Source organism: Apteryx mantelli, chromosome 2 (assembly GCF_036417845.1).
Source record: "Apteryx mantelli isolate bAptMan1 chromosome 2, bAptMan1.hap1, whole genome shotgun sequence".
NCBI lineage: Eukaryota > Metazoa > Chordata > Aves > Apterygiformes > Apterygidae > Apteryx > Apteryx mantelli.
The window spans coordinates 129,592,464-129,615,180 of NC_089979.1; the positions used below are offsets into that span (position 1 = coordinate 129,592,464).

The 22,717-nt window shown below is 36.3% G+C and overlaps 1 protein-coding gene across 9 annotated transcripts in view; it reads left to right on the forward strand.

Annotated features, from left to right (window-relative positions):
* TBC1D5 (TBC1 domain family member 5) overlaps positions 1 to 22,717 on the forward strand; it is a 337,770-nt gene that overhangs the window by 273,717 nt on the left and 41,336 nt on the right. For all 9 annotated transcript variants that reach the window (XR_010883476.1, XR_010883479.1, XR_010883480.1 and 6 more), the window contains 2 exons: positions 4,306 to 4,586; positions 14,808 to 14,971. Coding sequence is in view for 2 of the 9 variants with exons in the window: in XM_067291524.1 (XP_067147625.1) it covers positions 4,306 to 4,586; positions 14,808 to 14,971 (445 nt within the window). In the remaining 7 variants the exon portion in view is untranslated. The remainder of the gene's footprint in view (positions 1 to 4,305; positions 4,587 to 14,807; positions 14,972 to 22,717) is intronic.

Sequence of the window (22,717 nt, forward strand, 5' to 3'; positions counted from 1 at the left end):
GGTGCCTATGCGCTGCCTGGACAGCCACGACGTTGGTGCTGATTGCTGGTGGCTGTTGCCTCTTGGCTGTGGGACAAGGCAACACAGCGCCTTGTGCTGGCGCAGTCGAGGTCAAACAAATGGTGCCTAGGATTGCCCACGGCCCCAAGCGTACCCTGTGCCCACTGATTTGCAAGAACTCACTGGCTTTAAGATCCCTGCACCTCTGTCAAATGCAGTTCAAATCAGTTACTTTTAAAATTAGTTAAAACTAAAATTGAGTCGATTAAAAAACCTTTAAAAATGGAATAAGAGGCAGAAATTAATGTTAAATAGAGTGACTGCAGAAGCTTCTTTTTTTTTTTTTAGGAAAATTAGGCTTTAAAGTTGGGAGGGTTGTGGCAAAAAACTGTATTCTATTATATTCATTTAATGTTTTTATTTAAAATTATAAGAAAAACTGATTTCAAAAGCTGTTTAAAAATGAAGAATAATTTATTTGAAAATGCTAAAAGAAACAGTGCAAAGATTTTAAAAACAAAAAAACACATGAAGCCCAAATGAGAATGCGGCATGGTGGAAACTTAAATTCTAAGGGAACAATTGGCCACCAAATCTAGGTAAGAAGGTAAGTTCATTGCATACATATATGCAGGATATGCACCAGAGAGAAGAGGAAGTTTTTTAGAGTAATTCACATTGGGGAATAACTGGGAAAATTCATCTCAACCCAGAAACATTTAGAGTAGGTCAAATGTTGTGAATCTGTTTAAGGTTGTATGAAACAGAGAACTGGAAAATAAAACATTAGGAAATGCTTCTGCAGTGAGCAAAGAGATGGATTAGATAAGTCTTTTTCATCTTTAATCTCAGACTCAATAATGCATTTAGAATATCTTCACAAATCTCTTAATATGTACTGCTTATTTTATCACTTTTATAAAAGTTTTTAATCTGTCATATTCATAAATTTGTCTCTCATAATGGCTACTTACTGAAGAGAAAATGCCTTTGAATAAGCCTTGCTTAAAACAAAACATTTTCATCTTAGCAGAAAACTGCAGAGATTGAATCATCTTCTTACAGCTAGTTTAAAAATACAGCATTCATAGTCAAGGTCAATGATGCTTATTGTGATGAAACAAAATTGTTTGCTTCATAGATGGAATTCACATCTCCTTGATATTTTTATTTTTAAACGGATGCCTTACTTTTAAATGCATCTGCTGATAACTCTACAACATAATCAATCACCATTTTTCTTGTAATTGTTGTGGATATCTGGTACATTTAGATGGCTAAAATGTAGACATTGATCCATGTTTAATGGCGCTAATCATCCTTTGCATTAATATATCAGACATTTAAATGGTAAGAAATAGCTACACTGTTCTTATTTTCCTGAACTTCAGTTTAGTTTTAACATACTTTTTAACATACTTTTTCCAGAGATTAGCACCTTGTTCATTTTCTGAAGCTGTGATTTAGAATAAATCAGAGAATAAATTCTACTTAAGGATACTTTTATTAAAAACCATCTTTTCTTAACAAGAAATTTAGATAGCTTCATTATTTACTTTTTAGGTATGTGCATGTGTTCTGAACTGATTGTTAGCAGTGTCAGTTCATAGAAGAGCCAAATCACATATAAGTTTTTGAAGCTGGAATAACTATCCTTTCTAGTTTTCAAATAATTTTAAAACAGTATTACATATAATACTTGAAAGCCTTTTTTAAATCCGTATTTTGGACATATAGCCTAGAAAAGATTTTCTGGTGTTTATTGTTCTGTAAAATGAAGTATCTCAGAAAGTCTTTTTTCAACCATCCAAAAATGCAAATAAACTAACATCTTCTGGGTCTGTGTATATGTCAAAGCAACAAATAAAACAATGTAGAAGGCAAAGTAATACTTTTTATTAAGCAAACATATAATGAAAAAAAAAGCCTGGTGGGCATACCCAAATTTTGACCAAGGGCTTCCATACCTTGAAGCTTTCATGAACTCAACATTTTATTCTATTCTGTTTACTTCTTCATGAAAGATACACCTCCCTATAACTTTGTCTCATGTATCTGTAGGCCATTGTGTTTCCAATGATGCTATTGACTCAAAGCATCCAGTGGCTTTGTTGCTTGGATAGCCTGTCAGAGAAAAAGATGCCCTTTCACTAAGTATCGGGTTTTGTTCACAGTCGAGCTTCTTTTTATTGACTGTCAAAGACTCCAGACTTGGAGGCAACGCAAACCCAGGGCACAATGTGTAACCCATTATCTTTCTTCTAGGGTGATGTTTGAGGTGAATTTAACACCTCATCCTAGCTGATTAGTTTCAAAGGATTAAGGGGGGAAAAAATGCCAGATGTAGTATACTCACATTCAGATTTTTAATCTCATCACATTTATTTACTGGTGTGCTCCCTGGAAGCACTGATGCTAATAGATTCAGTTGCAGACTGTTGATATCTGCTTAGGCAGCGTTTGACATTTCCTCTTTCACCTTCAAAGCTATAATCTGTGTTTTCTGTCTGGGATGGAGAAGACATTAAACAAAAGGTCCTGTGCTGACTCTTCTAATGCCACATATATGTAATGGAAGAGAAAAAAAATCCCTTCTTTTCCTTAAGTGCCTGCAATCCTTAGGGAACTGATTAATAACTGAGTTTGCTAGGTAGTAGCAGAGCAAAATTTTTTAATAATAAACATTGTAGCATGTCCTCTTCTATGAAATCATTAGGACTATTGAATTTACTTTTGAGGCCATCTGGGACTCCTGCAAGTTTGTTGTGAAGATATTCTTTCTATAGCTACTTTGTCAGTCATTCTGAGGTGACTACAGAAAGACGTTTTATATTATCAGCAGCAGTCAATAAAATGGGGAGACGGGAAAATGTTCTACAATCAATATTCAGCAGCCATTCCTTTCCAGCTCCCATAAGTTGGGAAGCAGCAACAGGAAGGTGGAAGACTAGCAGGAGACAAGCCTTAATGCCCTTTGCGTCTCAGTCTCTGCACTGCTATTCCTTCTGAAAAATGCAACATGCTCTCTTTCTTCATCACCGATATGGGGAAGAAGGACCCCAAATAGCTTAAGGCTGTATCTCATGAGTATGCAGGCTCACATACTTTCTTGTGCTTCTCTCATTTTCACATTACCTCTTCTGGGTCTAAACAACTTAGCTGTGTTATTTTCTTTATATCTGTGTGTGTGTGTGTGTGTGTGTGTGTGTTTTTATACTGTATATTCAAAAAAAAATGTTCTGGAGATAAATAGGGAAATGATATGGAAAGCAAAACCAAAATTATTTCTTCAGGTGCATGCACAAGTGGCAAGTCATCCATACTAATTCATTTGTAATTTATGTTTGAATAAACTTCCACAAAACAGAGGAAACTTTTTTCCCCCAGTACAATGATTGTCCTGTTTTTCATTAAATGTATTTCTTCAAATTTTTTAAACACAGCTATGTATATCATTGAAGAATAGATCATTAAAATAAAAACTCAGGTGTGGAATGGTCTCTGTGATTGTTATATGTTTCTGTGAAAGGTATTTCAATCATTAACTATATAAAACAGGAATATATTGCAAGAACAAATAGAAATGACTTTGCTGATGTCTCTGTTATGTGAACACTTCTACTGGGAGCTAGAAGCTGCTTTGCCTCTTTATTTTAAACAAATTAAATGGTTCGGCAATTTCTTCATTCTTAATGTTGTATATAACTGAAATGAATTAAATAGCCACTGTAGTTAAAAATAAAGAGAAACTGTGATAAGGATCATGATTCAAAGCATGGGTTCTATCCTGAAGCAATTCTTCAGCCAAAATCACTGTTGAAGTCAGGGTTTCCTGTTATAAGTGCTTAGCCTGAAATGGCTAGGCTGGGCAAAAGGTGAAATAAGAGCAAAGGACATCCAGTTTTACCAGCCTCAAAATATAAATGAAATGAAAGAGTTGTTTGGGTTTGAATTATGTTTATATTTACATTTAAGGGAATTTAACAGAGGTAAATAATAAAACAGGTTTTTTTGATAAGTACTAAAAGTCAAAGCTTTCTAATGTTTTTGACCATTTAAAGCTTGGATTTTTTTTTTATCGTATCATCATTTTTTGTCATTTAAAAAGGCAGATCAAGAAAATTGCTACAAACTTGCTTTGTTTGGGTTTAGCCTGCATTTTTCAGGAAGAAAGGGCCAAAAATATTTGTCTACTACTTTATAATGCTCTTATCTTTGATATTTTCCCCTGTTTTGGGAAAACAGTGCATGTATTGCTATATCTGTTGTCAAGCTTGTGATAATTTCTTTTTTTTTTTTTTTCAGTGCCAGTGCTAAGGTTACCCCACTGAACATTAATAAAGTCTCCAACAGCTTACTCAACTTTGGCCGAAAGCTCATTGCTCCAGCGATGGCATCAGGTAGCGCTGTGGGTCCTCCCAGCAGCGGGAGCGGCGGCAGCTTCTCTCCCGCAGTGATGCCCGTCAGAGGCACAGTGGAAGCCCCCCAGCACCACCACCACCACTACCACCACCACCACCACCACCACCAGGCGCAGCAGCAGAGGATGATGAAATCTGAAAGCATGCCGGTCCAGCTGGGCAAAGGTAAAGGCAGCCTAAGGCAGTTGCACAACAGAAGAAAGCTTTGTCATATGCCTTAAGGACTGAAGAAAGTCCTTTTTTTGTTTTTCTATAGAAGGATACATATTTGGAGGACTCAGAAAAAAAAACTTTTTGGTAACTAGTATGTATATACCACAGCACGTCTGCAGTGTAATACAGAATTAGATGTTACTGTCAAGAATGTACAAACACAGAAGGTTTTGAACCTTTTAAAATATTAACAAGAAATTATGTCAGACATACCTGCAAACAACATCATTATCATAAACATTAGCTATCTCTCTATACATTAATTTTTCAGTCTCTCAAATACAATGCTTTTTTAACTGTAAGATTAATTTCATACAGGTTTTTTACAGGTTATTGGCACAAATCCCATGTGTAACAATGTTAGCTAAGTACAAGTGAAGAAAGTTAGGTCAACTGCAGAGTCGTTTATGATAAACAAAATAATATTTCCTTTAGAATATTAGGGACTTATTTGACAAGTTATTTGAACAATAACATATATTTGCCTTTTAATAATTTGTGATGGTCCTCTGCACTTTCTCTGTTTAATGAATACCACTTTTTCTCAAAGCTTTTCTTTACATTTCTTGAGGACAGTTTATTCAATCAACAAAGTCACGAGCTCAGCTTCAGCAGTTGTTTCCTATACTCTGCTAGGCTCAAGATGTAGTTCTGCTTTTCATCCTAAGACAGCCTATGGTGATATGTTCTTTGCTAGAAGTATGTAGAGTGATACTACGTCAGTTTGAAGGCTGGTGCTTGTTCCCCTGAGCCACTGCATAATATTGCATCTTTTTTATTACTATGATTGTTATTAACCGGATTTGAAAGTATAAGAGAAGGGAAATAATACTTTACACCTCTGTTGGTGTAAAGCTCAAGTTGGTGTTCTTTTTCTTTCCCGTAGCACCCATATGGTCCAGACTCAGTCCTGTCATGATCATTACGTGCCCCAGCAGACACTGAGTGTACAGAAATCAAAAGTGCAATTATAGCAATGTTTCTTTCCAGCAGAGATATGCAGGCAGTAAGGGTCACTACGTTACCTGACAAAATCCAGATAAGTAGCTTCTCTCTGAATCCTACAACAATCTCAGAAATTGCTCCCAGCCAGCCCTCAATGCTGGGCAAACACAAAACTGAAAAGAAGGGGTTTTTTTTACCTTTTGGGTGGAAGAGTAGTCCTCAGGTGGTGGTTTTCTTTTCCTTCCTTCAGGTGAAAAGACAGTAAAATTTGAAGCAACTTCTATAGATGGAATCAAGTGTAATTTAATCTTGATCTAGCTGGTCAAGGATGACCCTGTTTACACTGGATCGTGCAACATGTCAGCTAGCATATATAGAAACACACCTTATTTCTGTTATTGCCGTACTTTGTGTATACAAATCGGAATAAAAATTTGCAGTTATGCTGCAGTCATTGTCATGTACAAGCTGTGCACATATTTCTGTATCAGCAGGAATACTGAGATTTGGTAAAGTTATCAAAAATATGCAAATTAATGATGTAGTAAGAATAAAACCTACTGTAACACCTAAGTACCTGCAGTTTCCTCTCACCCTATGCTATCTATCCATATTTGGAGCAACACTTGCAGGAGTAATTTAAAGGCAACAAAGTGTAAATTTATCTTTTAATGAATTGAGATGAAAATGAGTTTTGTTTTACATATTAGTGCCACGCTCATTGTTCCAGATTATACAGTTATCTGTATATAGCCTGTAGTCGGATCTGAATGAAGGCTGCTAGCTACACTTGCAAGTGCTGCAATTTAGATTTTTAAAGAGAAGTCCAAATGGCAGTGAAAATATAAAGTCTCTTGGAAGCTATCCAATGACTTCTCTCTGAAGTTTAAATACAGGAATAGCTTACAAAAAGAAATTCCTTATTTGCAATGACACAGTGGTGGAAACAGGCTAAAAAGAGCCCTTTGAAGTACAATGCAGATACATTTGTGAACAACATCATCAAGTCTTAAAATTAAGTCTTTTAAGTTCTTTGAGAAAAGAGAGTATCACCACCTCAAGAAAGTGCTTTTAAACGGTTGCCACTCTTTGGTAAGTGGAACTAAAGCCCTAAAGCTGCATCAGACCAACAGCTGTGCTGACCAAGGATCTGGCAGCAAGCAATGTGCTTGGCTCTGTGGAAAGTCTGAGGAAGGCACTGGCAGTAAAAAGTCACTTCCCTGCAGCCCTGAGTGAAGCGCTTTGGGGGACTGGGATTTAGGACATACCCAAATTCTGAGAATCTTTTGCTCAGCTCATTCTGTTTGTGCTGAACTTCTGAAGTGCTTTTCCACTTGGTATACTGGCTTTTTTGGAACTCTGGATTTTTCTCTAGCTTTTGGGTACCTAAAAGCTACTTTGTGTGATTTGTAGCCATAAGGCTCCAAAGTTATGGACTAGCTCTAATTGTCTTATGTTTCTGTTCGTTATTGTGTTTTCAGTTCCGCTTAACCTCCTGAAGCTTGTTTCTTTAGCTGAGATAGGCAGAAGCTTGGATTTAGGATTTAAATTGATAGACGTTTGTGCTTCCAGTAGGACTAATACTCACACGTGCTCAGGTGGACAGTGTAAGAGACCGAAGTACTGTAAATCTGAGAGATGTCAAATCAATAAAAGAATTTAGCCATTTTTCTCAGATTATATTTGCCCTTTCAGGTTTTGAATGCTCAAGTAGTGTTGATAATTTAATTTAACTTGTAGAGGGTTGCTAAATTCAAACAGATGAAATTGCCCGCCTTAATCTACTTTGCCTTAAGGGTGAGGAAGTCATTGGAAACAAAACGTCTTGCAGGACTGGCAAAATAATCCCATTCCCAGTTCTGCAGCTTTTCCTCGACGCACTTACCACTCAGTTCACAAACCAGCAGCAGCGACAGATGTCACTGATGCTGCTACTTCTAAGGGATTGCTTTTGCTGTGCTCAAAATGAGGGTTGGTTGCTTTATCTAATCAATAGTAATTATTTCTCACTGTGTTTTTGTACTTGCTGAATTCCTATTAGAAAAATGTATATAATTTAGATAATGTAAACAGAAAAGCAGCAGACTAATATTAAAAAAAAACATAATTGCAAGCCCGTAATCCCAGATCAGTCTTCACCATTACAAATCATAGCTGAACGAAGTATCTGGACACCTAATTGGAAATCAGTTTCTCCTAATAATATATAATATAATATATGTATAATCCTGTTCAGCCTATCCTTAGCACAGGAGGAGATTGGATATCATTACTGATTACTTATGCAAGGTAGGCTGCAAATAGAAAGGGATTAAAATAGTCTCTTGATCCTACACAGTGGAAGAATTCACTGACACGAAGGTTAAATTCAAATCTTGAGTTCACTGGACTGTAAGTTGAGCTCGTCATTTTGAAAGACCAAAAAAAGTGGTAAATGGAATGTCTCCAGAAAAAAGCAAAATCGTTGCCCTTTGCAATCCATAGGATTCCTGAGTGCTCAGAAACTGCATAATGTTTGCTTACCAACTGGCAATGTGTTGTCAGAAAAAAAAACTTTTCTCCTTCACGTCTTCCCTATGATGTTGACTCTACCCCATTTCTGTATTATTTAAACAATAGTACAAGATACAGTTTTCCTTCTAGATCCTTTCATTTGATTTGAATGTCACTTTATCACAAGGACATGTTAGAGGACCGGTTTCAGAATGATGTTCTGCCAAAACTGCGGTCAGCTATTTAGGGAGTTTCCAGACTACCGTCTGCTTTTATCAGTAGATATTTCTGAGGTATTTGTTGTAACACAAATAGAATTTTCAGTCACCTAATATGCCCTAAAAAAATGCACACCATATTGAGAATTATTTATGAACTGTGTGTCTAGAAAACAAGTAAGCTTTTTCTGAAGGAAAAAAGAAGTTGTCCATACTGATATCAGCAATAAGTAGTAATGAGTAACATAAAACACTGATTAACAAATGCTTTTTTCTTTTTTTTTTTAATATAAATATGCATACTCTAATTATGAAATGTTACCAAGAGTAAGTAGAATATGATACTTCCAAATCAGAATGGCTCTGTCAGGGTGAAGTACCAGGAACAAAATGTTTTTGATTGTTTTAGCTCAAACTTTCATGTAAATCAGCCTCCAAAAAGCACTACTTTTTTCCCTGCGGATATGGCATATAATACGCTGATCCTTAAAACTTCCCATTCATTTTTGCCTAATCTTACACAGCTCTCTCACAAGATCTTCTGTGTTGGAATCAGCATCTTGCAGCAAAAGCAGAAGTTACAGGTCTTTACTTCAGTGATTTCTGTTTGCTGGGAAAACCTTCTAACGTGTTTATTTGTTTGCCAGGAGATGTAGTTACGGGCAGCGATGCTCAGGTGCCTGGCCCTGCGCCGCATCTCCCAGCCCAACCAGGTACGGCTGCCGTGGCAGCGGGGAGCGTTTGGGAGCCTGCGGCGTCGGCGCTGGGCTGCCGAGGGGCCGCCGGGTTTCTCTCACGGGGGGTTTCCATCTCCAGCTCACTGCCATTGTCCATCCACCGAGCGGCACTGTTGGGTAGGAAACAAAAAAAGCAGCTTCATTCCTTCCCTCCCTGACTGAGGAGCGAGGCTGAGACTCCCCAGCTACCTTCCTTGTCTGCCAGCGTCCGTCTTTGTTAAAAATCTGTGCTCGCCATGTAGTTTGTACTCGACTTCGCACTTTGTCGTGTGCGGCAATTTGACCATGAGTGTCGCTTTTAGTTGCACAGCTTCCCCGAGGTTGTATTTGAGGCAGGTATTTTGGGCTGAGCATCTGCTTTTGTGCTCTTATCTAAAGAGAAGCTAACCTGCCTCAGTCTGAAATACTAACGCACCTGTTTGTGCAATGAGTCGGTTTAAATAAATAAAAGAATACCTGTGATTCAAGTCTTCGTTCCAATTTCAGTGCAGGAAAAAAAAGGGAAACTGTAATTTGTCTGAAGTTTAAAAGTTTTATAAAAATCGTATCATTATTTTTGCAAACTTTAGCACTCTACATCCTGACTATGGCAAATACAGAGTAACAGATCAGCAGATCTGAATGGTTTTGAATTACAGATTGTGCCTGACTTGTGTTCTTTTTGGTATCTTGTCCTTCACTGTCCTTCAGCTATGAAAGCTCTTCTTTTCCACTGGAAGGGCCAAATTGGGGGTCAGCCTCAGTTTTGTGCATTTTTGTGCATGTCTTTGTCTGACTCAGATGACCTAGATTTTAGCAGAGGCCTCCAGAGGCCCCTTCAACTTAATGTGAACGTAGTAAGACCTACAGCTTGTCTTTCTTTTTTCTAAGTCTTTTCCACTCCTCTTGTCAACATCTTTTACTGTGTCCTTATCATAGATCACATTAAATTTAAATTCTCCCTGTTTCCAAGAGCCTGCATATCCCCACCCCTGCCCTGCCAGCAGTACCAGCAGTTCAGCTTCTTTTCCCACTACCACTTCTGTTGCGTGTTTTCCAAATGGTTTTGAAACAGCCTTTGTAACCCTGGGGTCAGACAGAGCCCCAGCAACCTTTAGCAACAGGCAAGTAGTGAGCCAGCTAGAAGCCAGCACATGGAGGTAACACTGCTCCTCTGTCTCAGAAGGGTATATATTTTTAGTGCACCAAATACTGGGAATTGTTACTGTGAACTATTTTTGTGTGCATAATGCATTTTTTAAGACATCCTATGTGGTGTTGTGTGCTGGTGACTTACCTCAGGAGTCCTTAGCTTTTTGTTCTGTGTTCCTTAGAAGCATTTATTTGATTTTCATATTTGCATTTTCTTCAGCCTGTTTTGTATAGGCTTTAGGACCCTCTGGTTTATGTTTACATGGTCAGAGATTAGATTAAGAACATGCTACTCTAATCTTCTTTTAATGAGGTGTAATGTATTTATCTGAGATTGATAGAGCGGAGGAAAATGAAAGTTTTGATTAAGTGATATTCTCAAGTTGCTGACTGACTTGCTAAAGAAGAAGGAGGTATGTTCATCTAGTTGTTAAATGTAGTTTGTTGTATCATTTTATACGTGTTGGTTGTACATGGTGGGTAAGGGTCCTTTTCAGGGTTTTTTTTCTCCTGAGGAATACTCCAAAATTAGACACTCTCTTGAATGATCTATGAGCTGCAGAGTGAGGAGGACATGCCGTGCTATCATTACGAAGCGTGCTGAATCAGCAAGACGTGCTACAGAGAGGAGGCAAATGGCATTTTGTATTTAATCCTCCTAGAATCCTGAAATCTATTGGTGTTACTGTATTTCCAAAATTATATACGGGTTGTTAATGCCTCCAAAATTGGTGCACACATAATACATCTAAAAGACTTCAAAAGCCCTGTTGTGACTTCAGTTATGCAAATGTTCCTTGTGGCAGCTCCACTAAACTTCTGTGTTGCAAGAATTACAGGTAGCTTTCTTCTTACATTAGGCAAAATATGTATGATTGGTATAGCTTTCAGCTTTCTTCTTATTTCCAGTTGTAAAACTGATGATATCTTTGGAAACTGGAAAAGCCTGTTATAATGCAAGTCTGCTTTATGACTTGGCGACACACTCTGTAATTCTTTATATGTGCTATTCTTTCTGTCTTATTTAATTCTTAATCCCTTCCCCCAAATAATCAATGTCACAGTGGTGTTCACAGGGTTGGAATCAGCCTAAAATTTTAAGTTTCATGGTAATAAATTTCTCAGATTTGCTTATTTGTGTTAAACAGTCAGATGCTACTGATTGGCATCCTAAGCTTTCTTCCTACCTGCCATTTGGTTATAAAACATACAACAATACTATTTTTTATAACTTTTGTTTCAGTGTATCTCTTAGTTTCATAACATCTCATGTTGCTTTTATTTTTCATTTTCATTATATTTTATAGTTCTTAAGAATCAGATTATTCAAAGCTCTTAATTTTGTTTGAGCAAATTCCCTTTTGGAACAGCACTATTCTGTCCACAAAATCCTTTTATACATATTTCTTCTCTTGTTTGGGTATGTAAGTAGTTGCATATTTCATTTCTCTAAATTGTGATCCGTCTTTTGCAGTCTAGATGTTTAATAAGCAAAACATTTACCAACAGCATAGTCAGTCTTTTCAATTTATTATATGTCAGACTTTTTTTCTTAGAACTGAGAGAATGTAGAAGAGAATTCATTTCCTTACAAAGCATTTTTCTATTATTTCACTAAGTTGTATTTTGTTGTATTTTATATGCATACATTCCTCAAAAATACTTAGTGTCCCTCTCTTATTGACTATATCTTTGAAATTTTACTGCATAATCTGCTTATTGAGAGGTGAAGCGGGCTAAGCACAGGCCATGCAGTGGAGAAGTATGTGAAAAACATACATTGCCACTTATTTACCAACATTTTTCTTATTCTTAGTTTTAATCCAGTGTGATATCTTCTCATTACTAAGATGGGAAAGAAAGCTCATTTAGTCTAATTTATACATAATAAAATATTTTTCATTGTAATTTATTCTGTCCACCAAATAGATTTTTTTATATTTAGCATTTATATTTGATACTCTGTTTAGCTGTGTATGAATTTCTTTTATAAACATTTTATTTGTTAAAATATGACATTCCATCTGTCCCAAAAGTATTCATAAGTTTTACCTAATGTAAAACCACACTTACATTATAAATTGCCACTGTGAAATGCCTGAAAAGTCACCTTCTTACATGAAGGCAACTGTAAGGATAATGGTGTTTGTTGCCAAGTGACATAATTTTATCCTAAAACTAGAAATCCTCTTAGAACTTCCTTGTGAGTGAATTATTTCTTCTGTTAGCTATGCAGTGCTTTTTCCTTTTCCACCTCCAGAATTATTTACAGAACTGGAGATTCATGTTCACCTAACTAATGTGTGTCCCGTTTTTCTATAAAATTTGAAAGGAAAAGTTAAGTGAACTTTTATAGCCTCCATCTCCTGTGCTTTAAGGAAGCTGCTAAGGGATGTTGTGTTCAGACAAAGTGGTAAGTGACAAAATGAGGGCTGGGAAGAAACGGGAGAATGCAGAGGTGAAGAAACTTGGGTGGAGGGGAAGAATATGGAAAAGAAAAAGTTGGGACAAGAAAGTGAGAGAAGTAGGAAAGGTGATGTGAAGGTGTCTGAAGGAAAGGAAGAGGCAGACAGAAGAGTGCCACAAGGGTATGAGAAGGACGTAAAGTGTAGGAGACTCATGGGAGAGAAGAGCAAAATAAGGCACTAGAGAATGAAAGAGAAAATGGGAACCAGTTTATGTACCATCTTTCTTACTTCCAGGAAACTCTGGGAATATTAAACCCAGCTCCTTTTCTGTTTTTTTGTCCTTCTTTTCAGTCGGTTTTGTCACATATGATGTTTTATTCATTGCCAGATCAATCTGTTCTCATTTAATAGTGTTCTTTCTAAGATCAGCTTTTGAATAGATCTGCATTTATTGCCTTTAAGAAAACGTGGGTTGCTGGTTGCATGTGGCTGTGCCTGTGCAATGCAAGCTTTGGTGCTGTCCTCAGGTGGCCCCAGCCAAGCGGGGCCCCACTTCACTTCCACACCTTTTAGGAGACAGTTGCCATTCTAGATCTTAGACGACTGAGTAATATTAAGATGTTTTCTGTAGGAGTAGTTTTGCTAGTTGTTTACTTTTGTTTAAAATGTGCGATCTCAACATACCTAGTTCCCTTTTGTATCTAAATCTGAATTTCTTCCCATGTTTTCTGCAGCCTTTTCTGTCTCTGTTTTTTTCATTTCTTTGTCTTTTGGTTTTCTTTTGTTTCTGTAGAAACCTATGTCAAGGGGGAAGACTGCAGTGCACAGTGATGGGGAGACTCCTAAGCTGTTCCAGAAATGGAGTTGTTTTTGTGTTTTCAGAATTGTTAGTGCATCCCCCATGACAAAACACTAAGCTCACTAGAAGGTCTATGCAGTAATATGTGACCTTTCTGAGTAGAATTGACACAAAAGGTTGGAGCAGTAGCAGCTCAGGCCAAAGAATGATGAACCCCTGGCATCTGGAAGGGAGGCATTGGGGATTTTGGTGCCCTGTTTGGTTTGGGCCTCTTGCAGAATAAAGTTGCACCTGTAACATGTGAACTGTTTAGTTTCAGTGGATCGTTCTTGATGCTATAGCAAGTAGCATGAAAAGCACAAACACACAAAAGGAACAAGAGGGAAGGTGAAGACTCATGAATCAGGATAGCCAACAAAACTAGAAAAGAGAAAAATCTTAGGACTTTAGTTTTCTGTGTCATTTTACTTCTTTTCAGAATAGGAAATTCTAGAATTGTATTATATCAGCTAGATTGACTTCCGCATATACATAATGGAAAGGTGTTCTCAAAACTAGCATCTGTCCAGATGCAAAGTTTTCTTAATTAAATTTAATGAAAACTGACATACTGCTTTTAATTTCAGAGCTATTCAAATAATATTTTAAGTTAAATATCTCAAAACTCATTGTAGGCCTCAACTGGAAATAGTGGTCCTTATCAAAGACTGGTTGGCTATATATAGCGTCATGCTGTAACACCTCAGGCATCTGCCCAGTCAGATATCTTCTTGATGGTGATGGACAACACTAGATCCTTTAGAAAAGATGCATGAAATGACAATAAGCAAATACTGACTAGGCTTCATCAAAATCTCTGTTAGGTGTTAGACTTTAAAATTTGAAGCATAATAACTTATGTTCTTTCCCAACCTTTTCTTACTGTTTCCTGTTATAAGTCTAGATGTCATCTAGATGTTAAACATCCAACTCATTCTTGGAATCTGCTGTTTTTGTTCTCCGTTTTGTTTGTCAAGTTTTATAGCTATTTGTTGGGAAAAAAAGGTTTTCCTTTCCTTTGAGGTGTCCTTTAGCTCATTATGAAGTAGAGAGAGAAGTTGTTCCTCAGTCTATGGATATAATACAGTGTATATATAAATGGATTGTATTTTATATATATAATATATAGTATATATGTATATACTATATATATATAGTATGTGAGTGTGTGTGTGTGTATATATATATACTGATTAAGATTTTGTATTTTTCTCTCGCATAAAGTTTTGTGTATATCAGAATAGTTCTGCAGTCTCACAATGCATGCTGACACGCTTCAAAATTTCATTCTGTGTTGAGCTGTCTGTGAATCTCACTGAATGTCAATTGAGACTGGAAGTATTTACAGGAAAAAGAAACTGCCCATTGATTAATTTTTTTATTACTTTATGCTTATTTTACAGGCCAAAATTCAAAAAACATCAGTTCATCTCCAAGCATAGAGAGCTTGTCTGGAGGACGTGAATTTACAGGATCTCCTCCTTTATCTGCATCAAAAAAGGATTCCTTTTTCAGTACAATCTCCCGTTCCCGTTCCCAAAGCAAAACTATGAGCAGAAAAGAATCTGTGAGTTCTTTAACTTTCTAAGCTATTTTAATGTCACACTGCATTGCTTGTTAGAGCCATTTCTCTCATTCATTAAGCACTTGCACTTGAAAATGTTTCCCTAAGCACAAATTAATGGCAAAAGCAGAACTAAGCTATTTCAACTGTTTCCGTTGAGTAACATCTCCATTATGGCTTCCATCCCATAATCCTACTTAAAATGAAACTGTGAAAGTGCCTGATGCATCTGATAAGGAGGAAGGCACTCCTGTAAGTTTATTTGCTTCATTAGACTTTTGGTGTAGTCCTGAAGTTAATAAACAGTTCAGTGGGGAGCACGAATGCTTGACAGATCTAAACATGTCCATCTGTTGTCCCTGAAATTCTCTAATACGTCAGAGGTTTCCCAGTGTCTGTAGCATCTGCAGTCTGTAGTCACAGTTTTATTTCCTGCACAGTCCTGACCTTCCATCTAGCCACAAGAAACTTTTATTTAAACAGGTTGTTTTCATCCGAGAAAATCTGTTCTTATATTAAGTGAGTGCACACAAAAAATTCTCATCCCATCAAAGAACTTCTAGGAGCGCTAATTTGATAAACTTCATATGCATATGTGAAGGAAGATTCTTGTTTATTAGTTATACATAGGTTCCCCACTGCCTTTATGCTGATTAGAAACTAACTACGTAATAGACAGAAAAGGTTGTATTTTTTGTGAGGTGGAGGCAGTGTGTTTTTTTTCATTCCATTTTCACAAATTTATGTTCATACAACTTCCCATGGATTTCAGTAAGTAGGAATTGTAATAGCAATATTTCTGTATTACATCATTCTTCAGGTGTTGAAGATCTGAGAAATACAGTGCTAAAAATGGTGTAAAAATTTAATCTGAATATCTTAGCATTTTAGTCTTTAAACAGAAGAATCTTTAGATTAATACTCACACCATATTTTCAGTTTGAGATTTTAAATGTTCTGTCCTAAGGGTGTTCACAACTTTGCACAACTTTGTTCAGATTTTGTTCACTAAAAGAGAGGGTTTAATTCTTTTTCCATGTGTTTTAACATTGCCTTAGAAAAAAAGCTGTGTTTTGAGATTAATCAAGAGGAAGCTTTAATTTTGGTTTGTGGGCATCTCTGAGGTTTTGAACTGAATTTAAAACTAAAACAACAACTTAATATCTCTCTGCTTGTTAAAGAAAAATAAAAATACCAATGTTATCCTTTTTTAACATGGTTTAACAATATCTAAATCCAATTTTCATTAACAGACTTTGGCATGACCAAAACTTTTTTTTTCTTGCACTGGTAGAGTTTAAGAATAATTTTTCTTCTTTATTCTCTAATAATAGATGTAGAATTTTTCATGATACCACTCATACTCTATTAGAATCCATTAAAAATTTGTATGTTTTTCAGTTAATTCATTTCCCAAATTTGTGAAATTTTATTCATTTTTTCTAAAGATTTTGGAAAAAGAAGTATTCATTGGAACAGACAGTAGTCTTTATGGTAATGCTGAGTGGATTTGTAATCATTCACAGCATAAATTTTCAAAAGCGTTCTTTGAACTATGTGATATACTTTATAATGTAGTTTATGGTAAGTAAACAGGCAGAAAAGGTTTTAGACTACCAAAATCTATTTTCTTATGTTCAGTTTTTGACTGCCTTGTTGTATAGGAGAAAGGAATTTGTAGCAGGTCAACTACCAAGCAGAAAAGGTTTATTTAAATGTCGTCTTGATAGCTGAAGATGATGATTGTTTTTTATTTTCCGCTATATTTCATGACACTTAGTTTTCCATGTAAAGAAGAAACCACAAAGACTTAATCCTAAGGTCCCAAAGAGTTGCATCTGATTTCACCAGTCTTATTTGCCTGGAAACAAATGCTAGCAAAAGACTTTAAAACATAATGAATTGACGTCTTTGTTTTTTGTATAAAACTGAACTGATTTAGATTTTTACATTTTTATTTAGAATTTGTACATGTTATGTTAATAAATAGTGGGGAAATTACCTTTGCTGGAACATGGCAATGCATCAATCACTTTATAAAAAGGTATTTTTTAAATCAGCCATTCTTGGTGTAATCAATGAAGGAGATTCCATTTCCCCTTCATCTTTTTACTCCTAATTAATGCCTTTACCAAGGACAGTGGGAATGGAATACATACATAAAAATATGACTTGCTACATGGGATTAAAAAAAAAGTGATTACTACAGACCAGGAGTCATTTATTGTTGTTGTCACAGAATGAACGGGAATGTCATCATCACAGGACAAACTGGAACGTGACATGTCCGAATTTTTTCTCCTAAAGCCTATGCAACATGTTGGACTTCTTGTAGAAGAGTTATAGTCAAAATTGATACTTGATTCATTGCCTCCAAGAATAGGATGCCTCCATTTCTCATATTGAGAACTTCTTAAGATAGTAAAATTTGTGTTAGGTTTAGTTTTCTAAACTTTTATTTGCTCTCAAATCCAAAGACCAATGGCTGTTGTCAGAAACAACATTATTTAGTCAAGTTAGTGAATCTGCAGCCTCAGGGCTAAACACACAATGTCTGATCATGTTTTGGTAATTCATGGCAGTCTGATGTTTTTCACATTGCTATTGAGTGGCACTAAGGTGTATGTTAAGGTGAGGCCCACCAGAAGTGTTTGAAACTCTATTTTCCACTCAGCAATGAAATGGTTCCCTACCTTTTTATATATGATACTACTTTCTGACAGCCATAACATGCAATTTCCAAAGCGATCTTCCCATAAACCTGAACAGGAACAGGATAGACCATTATTGTCTTAACAGGACCTTTATCTTCTGGCAGGGTCCGTAGTGCTGGCATAAAGTCCTAGAAATTTTCCTGTCATTGACTGCCTACTACCTCCTCCTTTTCAGCCGAGTTGGGGAATGGGGTACATTTGTAGTCCCTTTATTTCTCATTCCATTTCATTTACTTCTCCAGCAAGCGTTAAGGACAGTCCATTCCTCTTTTTGCCAAATAACAAAGCTTTTATTAGACCTTGATTTTGGCAAATATAGTTGGCTAGTCTCAGTTTCTGGCAGAAAATCCTGTAAATAGCTCTTGGTCATAGAGATATGCCAGAGAGGGAACTGTTGGGTCAACCAACATAAACATTTTAAAACTTTCATAAAACAAAAGCAAGAGAAAGAGGGTTTTGACTGAATAGAATGTTTTGATTTGGAGAAACTGTATATTTTAATAAGGTAAAATTCTAAATAAAAGGTTTCAAGTTAAGAAAAATCAAATGGTACATTTTGAAAATATATTAATTTAAAGTTCCCAAAAATGAAACATTTCTAGAGAAACTCTGGAGAAGTTTGTTTTCTTTACTGGAACAATTTGCAAACATGGACACATTCATAAAATAATTTGAGCAATCAGAATCTTCATTTCTTAGCAAAAAATTCCAGAACAAAAGTGTCATGCATCATGCTGATTTTGATTATATAGACCTGTTAATTAAATCAAATTTGACAACATATGCTGTTGTCCCCACAAGCAGGTAGAAACAACTGTTACTGTCTGTGATTACATAGCTAGTTTGACTGATTTGAAGTTAGCTATGAGTACCTCTACTAATTAGAAAATTAATGTATGCCATTATTTTCAACTGAATAGGCATCTGTTCTACTGATTTAGGAGCCTAGTTTTAAGCATACAAGCTTGACAGTTTTGCTCAAACAGTAGCATAAAAAATCAAAGGGATAATACAAATACTAGAGACCACAGAAAATAATCACGCATGCAAAAATTCTTTTGAAGAAGATCATGCCTTTTGTGCATGTTACGCATCCTGGAGACTTTTTTATTCCCATATATCTTTTCCCTGAACTATTCATTCTTTTTAAAACCTCTTTAAAAGGTTTTGAACAACATATTTATGTCAGTCCATATTTATTCATCATGCACATTTATTTGGAAATAAGAATGCAGTGATGGAGAATTGCCTGATCAGGATGTTGGATTTCCTGGCCTAAAGTTAAAGACTTGATGGTTGTTCTGAGTACATTAAGTTTAATGAACTTCAGTGCCTTAATGTTTCACTGCAGTTAATACTGTAGGACATTTGTCTTTGTTATTCCAATGTGATAGGCCAAAGTCAATTCTGACACCTGAAAAATGTCATTTATTTAGTATTTCAGCACTAGTCTAATTTTAGAGGTAGACCAAAAGAATATTAAATCTGAGGTGCTGCCAGGTCATTTGAACAGAGAAATATCACTGAGATATTTTGGAAGTGTGATGCTCTTCTCAGTTTCCTTCCTCAGACACCCACAAAATGCTATTACTCAAATAGAAGAGCTGTAAAAGGAAAAATAAGCTGCCTTTTAAAGTTTTTTATTAGAAATACTTATAAATTTCATATGATTTAGTAAGAAGACAGCTGTAGGCATGAGTGGCAGCCTTGAAGTCTAATGCTCCTTATCTTTTTTGAAGTAATTGATTTCAAGGAAAAAAAACTGTACTGTGATAAAAGCAGGAAGTTAATTGCTTAGAAAAGAAGATGAATAAAAATCCAAGTGGCTCTGCAGTGCTTTTTCTGTCATATTGTGAGCAATAAACATGTATACAGAACAGATCTGTGGGGCCATTTGGAATCTCAGGGCCATTAAAATGACAGTGTAAACTGTTGTCTTTCTCTGGCTATAAGAGATTCAGATAAAAGCAGCTGAATTTTACATACCAGTAACTTCTGTGTAGAAGCAAGTTAGAACTACATAATTTGGAAGAAAGCAGTAAGAACTTTTTAAATTATTGGACTATTAAGGAAAATGTAAAAAATATCAAAATCACTAATGACTGAGACTATCAGCAATGTTTTCAAAAGGATCAAAGTCACTTAGGAGCCAAAAAGTGTGATCATTAACTCCAAAGGAATCATGTCACCACCAACACTGCAGGTATAGGAATTTGCTCTGTGCATGCTCTTTCCACAGATTAATCAACGAGTTAATGTTTCGGCATCCCAATGGCAAAGGGAAATAAAACATTTGAGCATCTAAAATGGCTCTTTTCCTTTCCATTGGCAATCTAGACAACTTCTAAAGAGCAAATTCAGATGAGATGAATCACATCTTTTGGGTTTTAAGGCTCTTGATGGGATTTAGCCTGTCATGTATACATCAGCTTTGAAGCAAGCCATAAATCACTGTATTATTTAGGCTTACACATATCCTGCCATTCTGTCCCTTCACCCTACTCTTCAAGATAACACCAAAAATTACTTTCCATTTCTGTGAAGATCTCAGAGCTCTGCGTTGAATTCTCACCAAAAACACAGACATGGGTGAGAGACATCTTTCTAAATCTTATTTGGGTTTTTTTGAGATGGAAAGGGCTTGTGTGTTTGAGGGATTTAAGTGAATATGAGTTTGAGTACTTTGAGAGTTATTCATAAAGGGCTGTGTGTATGTTAAATTGTAAAATACTTATTCAGACACCAAAATTAAGAATCATTACATAAGTGCATCACACCCAATTGCCCATTTCAGTAACATTCAACCAAGTATTTTTGTAACAATACTGAAGCATGGAACATGCACTTTATACATTGCAGAATATATGCATTCAAGAATACTTATTACATTGTTTCAGAGAGCTCTAAACTCGGAAAGTGTATTTTTTTCTCATCCTATCACTGTTCTCTTACACTTTCCATAGCAGGCCTATCCAGTCTTCGAGGCCAAAAATGTGTGTCCCGAATGGGCAGAAAGCCAGTCACACGTGGTACTGAAACGTAATGGAGGAAATGCAATTCTCAGTTGCTTGTGTGTTTATTTGTAGCTATCTCCAAAATACTTGTGATCATGCAATCAAAATTAATATCTCTGTTGTATTATTTATGCAAAAATACTACAATATAATTAAGAGGCAATGTCAGCAGCAGTATTGATCACTATTGCCTTTTATCAGGATTTCTCTTCGAAGGGATCATTTCCATTTCCTCATAGCTCTTTCTGTTCTCCGATTTACAAGTGAAATAGTACATATTTTCTCTATTGTTCAGTACCTACCTCTCCACAATCAATTACATGTGATTTTGTTGCATTCCAAGCATTAAGGTCTCCTGCCTTTCTATGGTTTTGTTCATAAACTGTCTCTCCGTGGTGCTGTAATGCAGTGCCAGCAGGTGGAGTTGTTCAGATAGATGCAAGCCATGATAACTCCTGCATGTCTTGTGTCTGCTTGAAAAGCAGGTTTCTTTCTGTCTCTACTTTCTTTGTCTCTAGACAGGAGCTCTCTCCGTTTCGTACCTTCAGCTTTCTCCATCTTCTTGGTAAAGAGCGGGTGTCAGAGGGCAGGAGTTGGTATTTTTAAGAGCAGAATATGCCCAGGCTAGCTGAGCCTGAGCCCTGCTCACGCTTGGGTAATGCGGTTGCGGCAGCAAGGCTGGCTCACCCTGAAGTTGTTTCGGGAGCACGTTCAACAGTGGGAGCCAGTTTGGAAAATGTCCAGGCCAATGGTCCTTTGCCACTTACCATCTCCCGGCAAGGTGAAACACGACAAACTAAGCTGCCTCCAGCAGCGTGAGCCTGGCAAATAGGCTTCAAATTGTTCCAGCTATTTTTTCTGCTATTTCAAAATGCAATAGATCTGTCAGGGGGATAGGGAGCTCCTCCAAGGCTCCATCTTTCACTTATTTCCAAATGTCACTGTATCTAAATACGTTTAGCTTTAATTGTTTTAGGAGACCGTAAATCATTTAACTAAATACTTATAAACGAACACAATGAAATGAAGTATTGTGCCTCAAAGTCCCTAATCCATTAGTAAAGTTTATAAATAAAAATTTTTACTTTGCTTTCCCAATAGGAGTTATTGACTAGTCTGTTCCATGTCAATGCACTCTGAAAGGATTGACTTGTTCATACCCACCTTATAGAACTAGAGGGCAAGGAAGAGGCAGAGAGACGTACTTTTGTTTGGAAGAAGAGGAGAAATATGTGGCCACTAAGCATTATGTATCTATTTCAGAAAAGCCACAGATAGATAACACATTTAAAAAAATACACCAGCAAAATATTTCACTCATCTTCACATTTAAAGAGAGTAAGAAAAACATACTTTTTCTTGCATTTAAAAAGTGAGGGTCTCCTTGAACTATGCTAATTCTTGAGTGTTAGAAAATTGAAGGTTGGAAGAAACAGTTCCTGGGTCATTGTCTATCAGAATTGCAGTGCTTTGTTTGTTTGTTTGCTTGCTTGCTTGCTTTTTTTTTTTAAAGTACATTGCACAAGGAGGCGGAATTTTTTATTTATTCATTTAATCATTTACCAATAATCTGTTGGTTCTATTTACGTGTACATAGCTTAGAAAAACATTATGTGATGCCATGCCTTTTTCTGTTGTTACTGAAAGCACACAAAGGAAGTCAGGAGTGTACTAATGCTCAAGAATATGTGCCTTTGCAGGTGAATGCGTTCTAAAACTTTAATTTATTGGCAAATTTTTCTTCGTCTCATCCTATTTGAACATTTCTACCTGGATTATAAAATTTCTTTCTTGTTTTTGATTCTTACATTTCATCAAAGCACTCTGAACCGAATAATATTTTTTGCAGTGTTGGTCTATAACCTGATTTAGGTTAGCTAGTAGGAGTTGCACTGAATATTTTGTTGACCTTTCTTATATGCTTCTTTTTTTTTTTTTTTTCCTCAGTCCCATTCCCCCACCCCTTCCAGAGGGCTGTCACTGACATATCTTCAGTTCATTATTTATCCACTAAAGTCTAT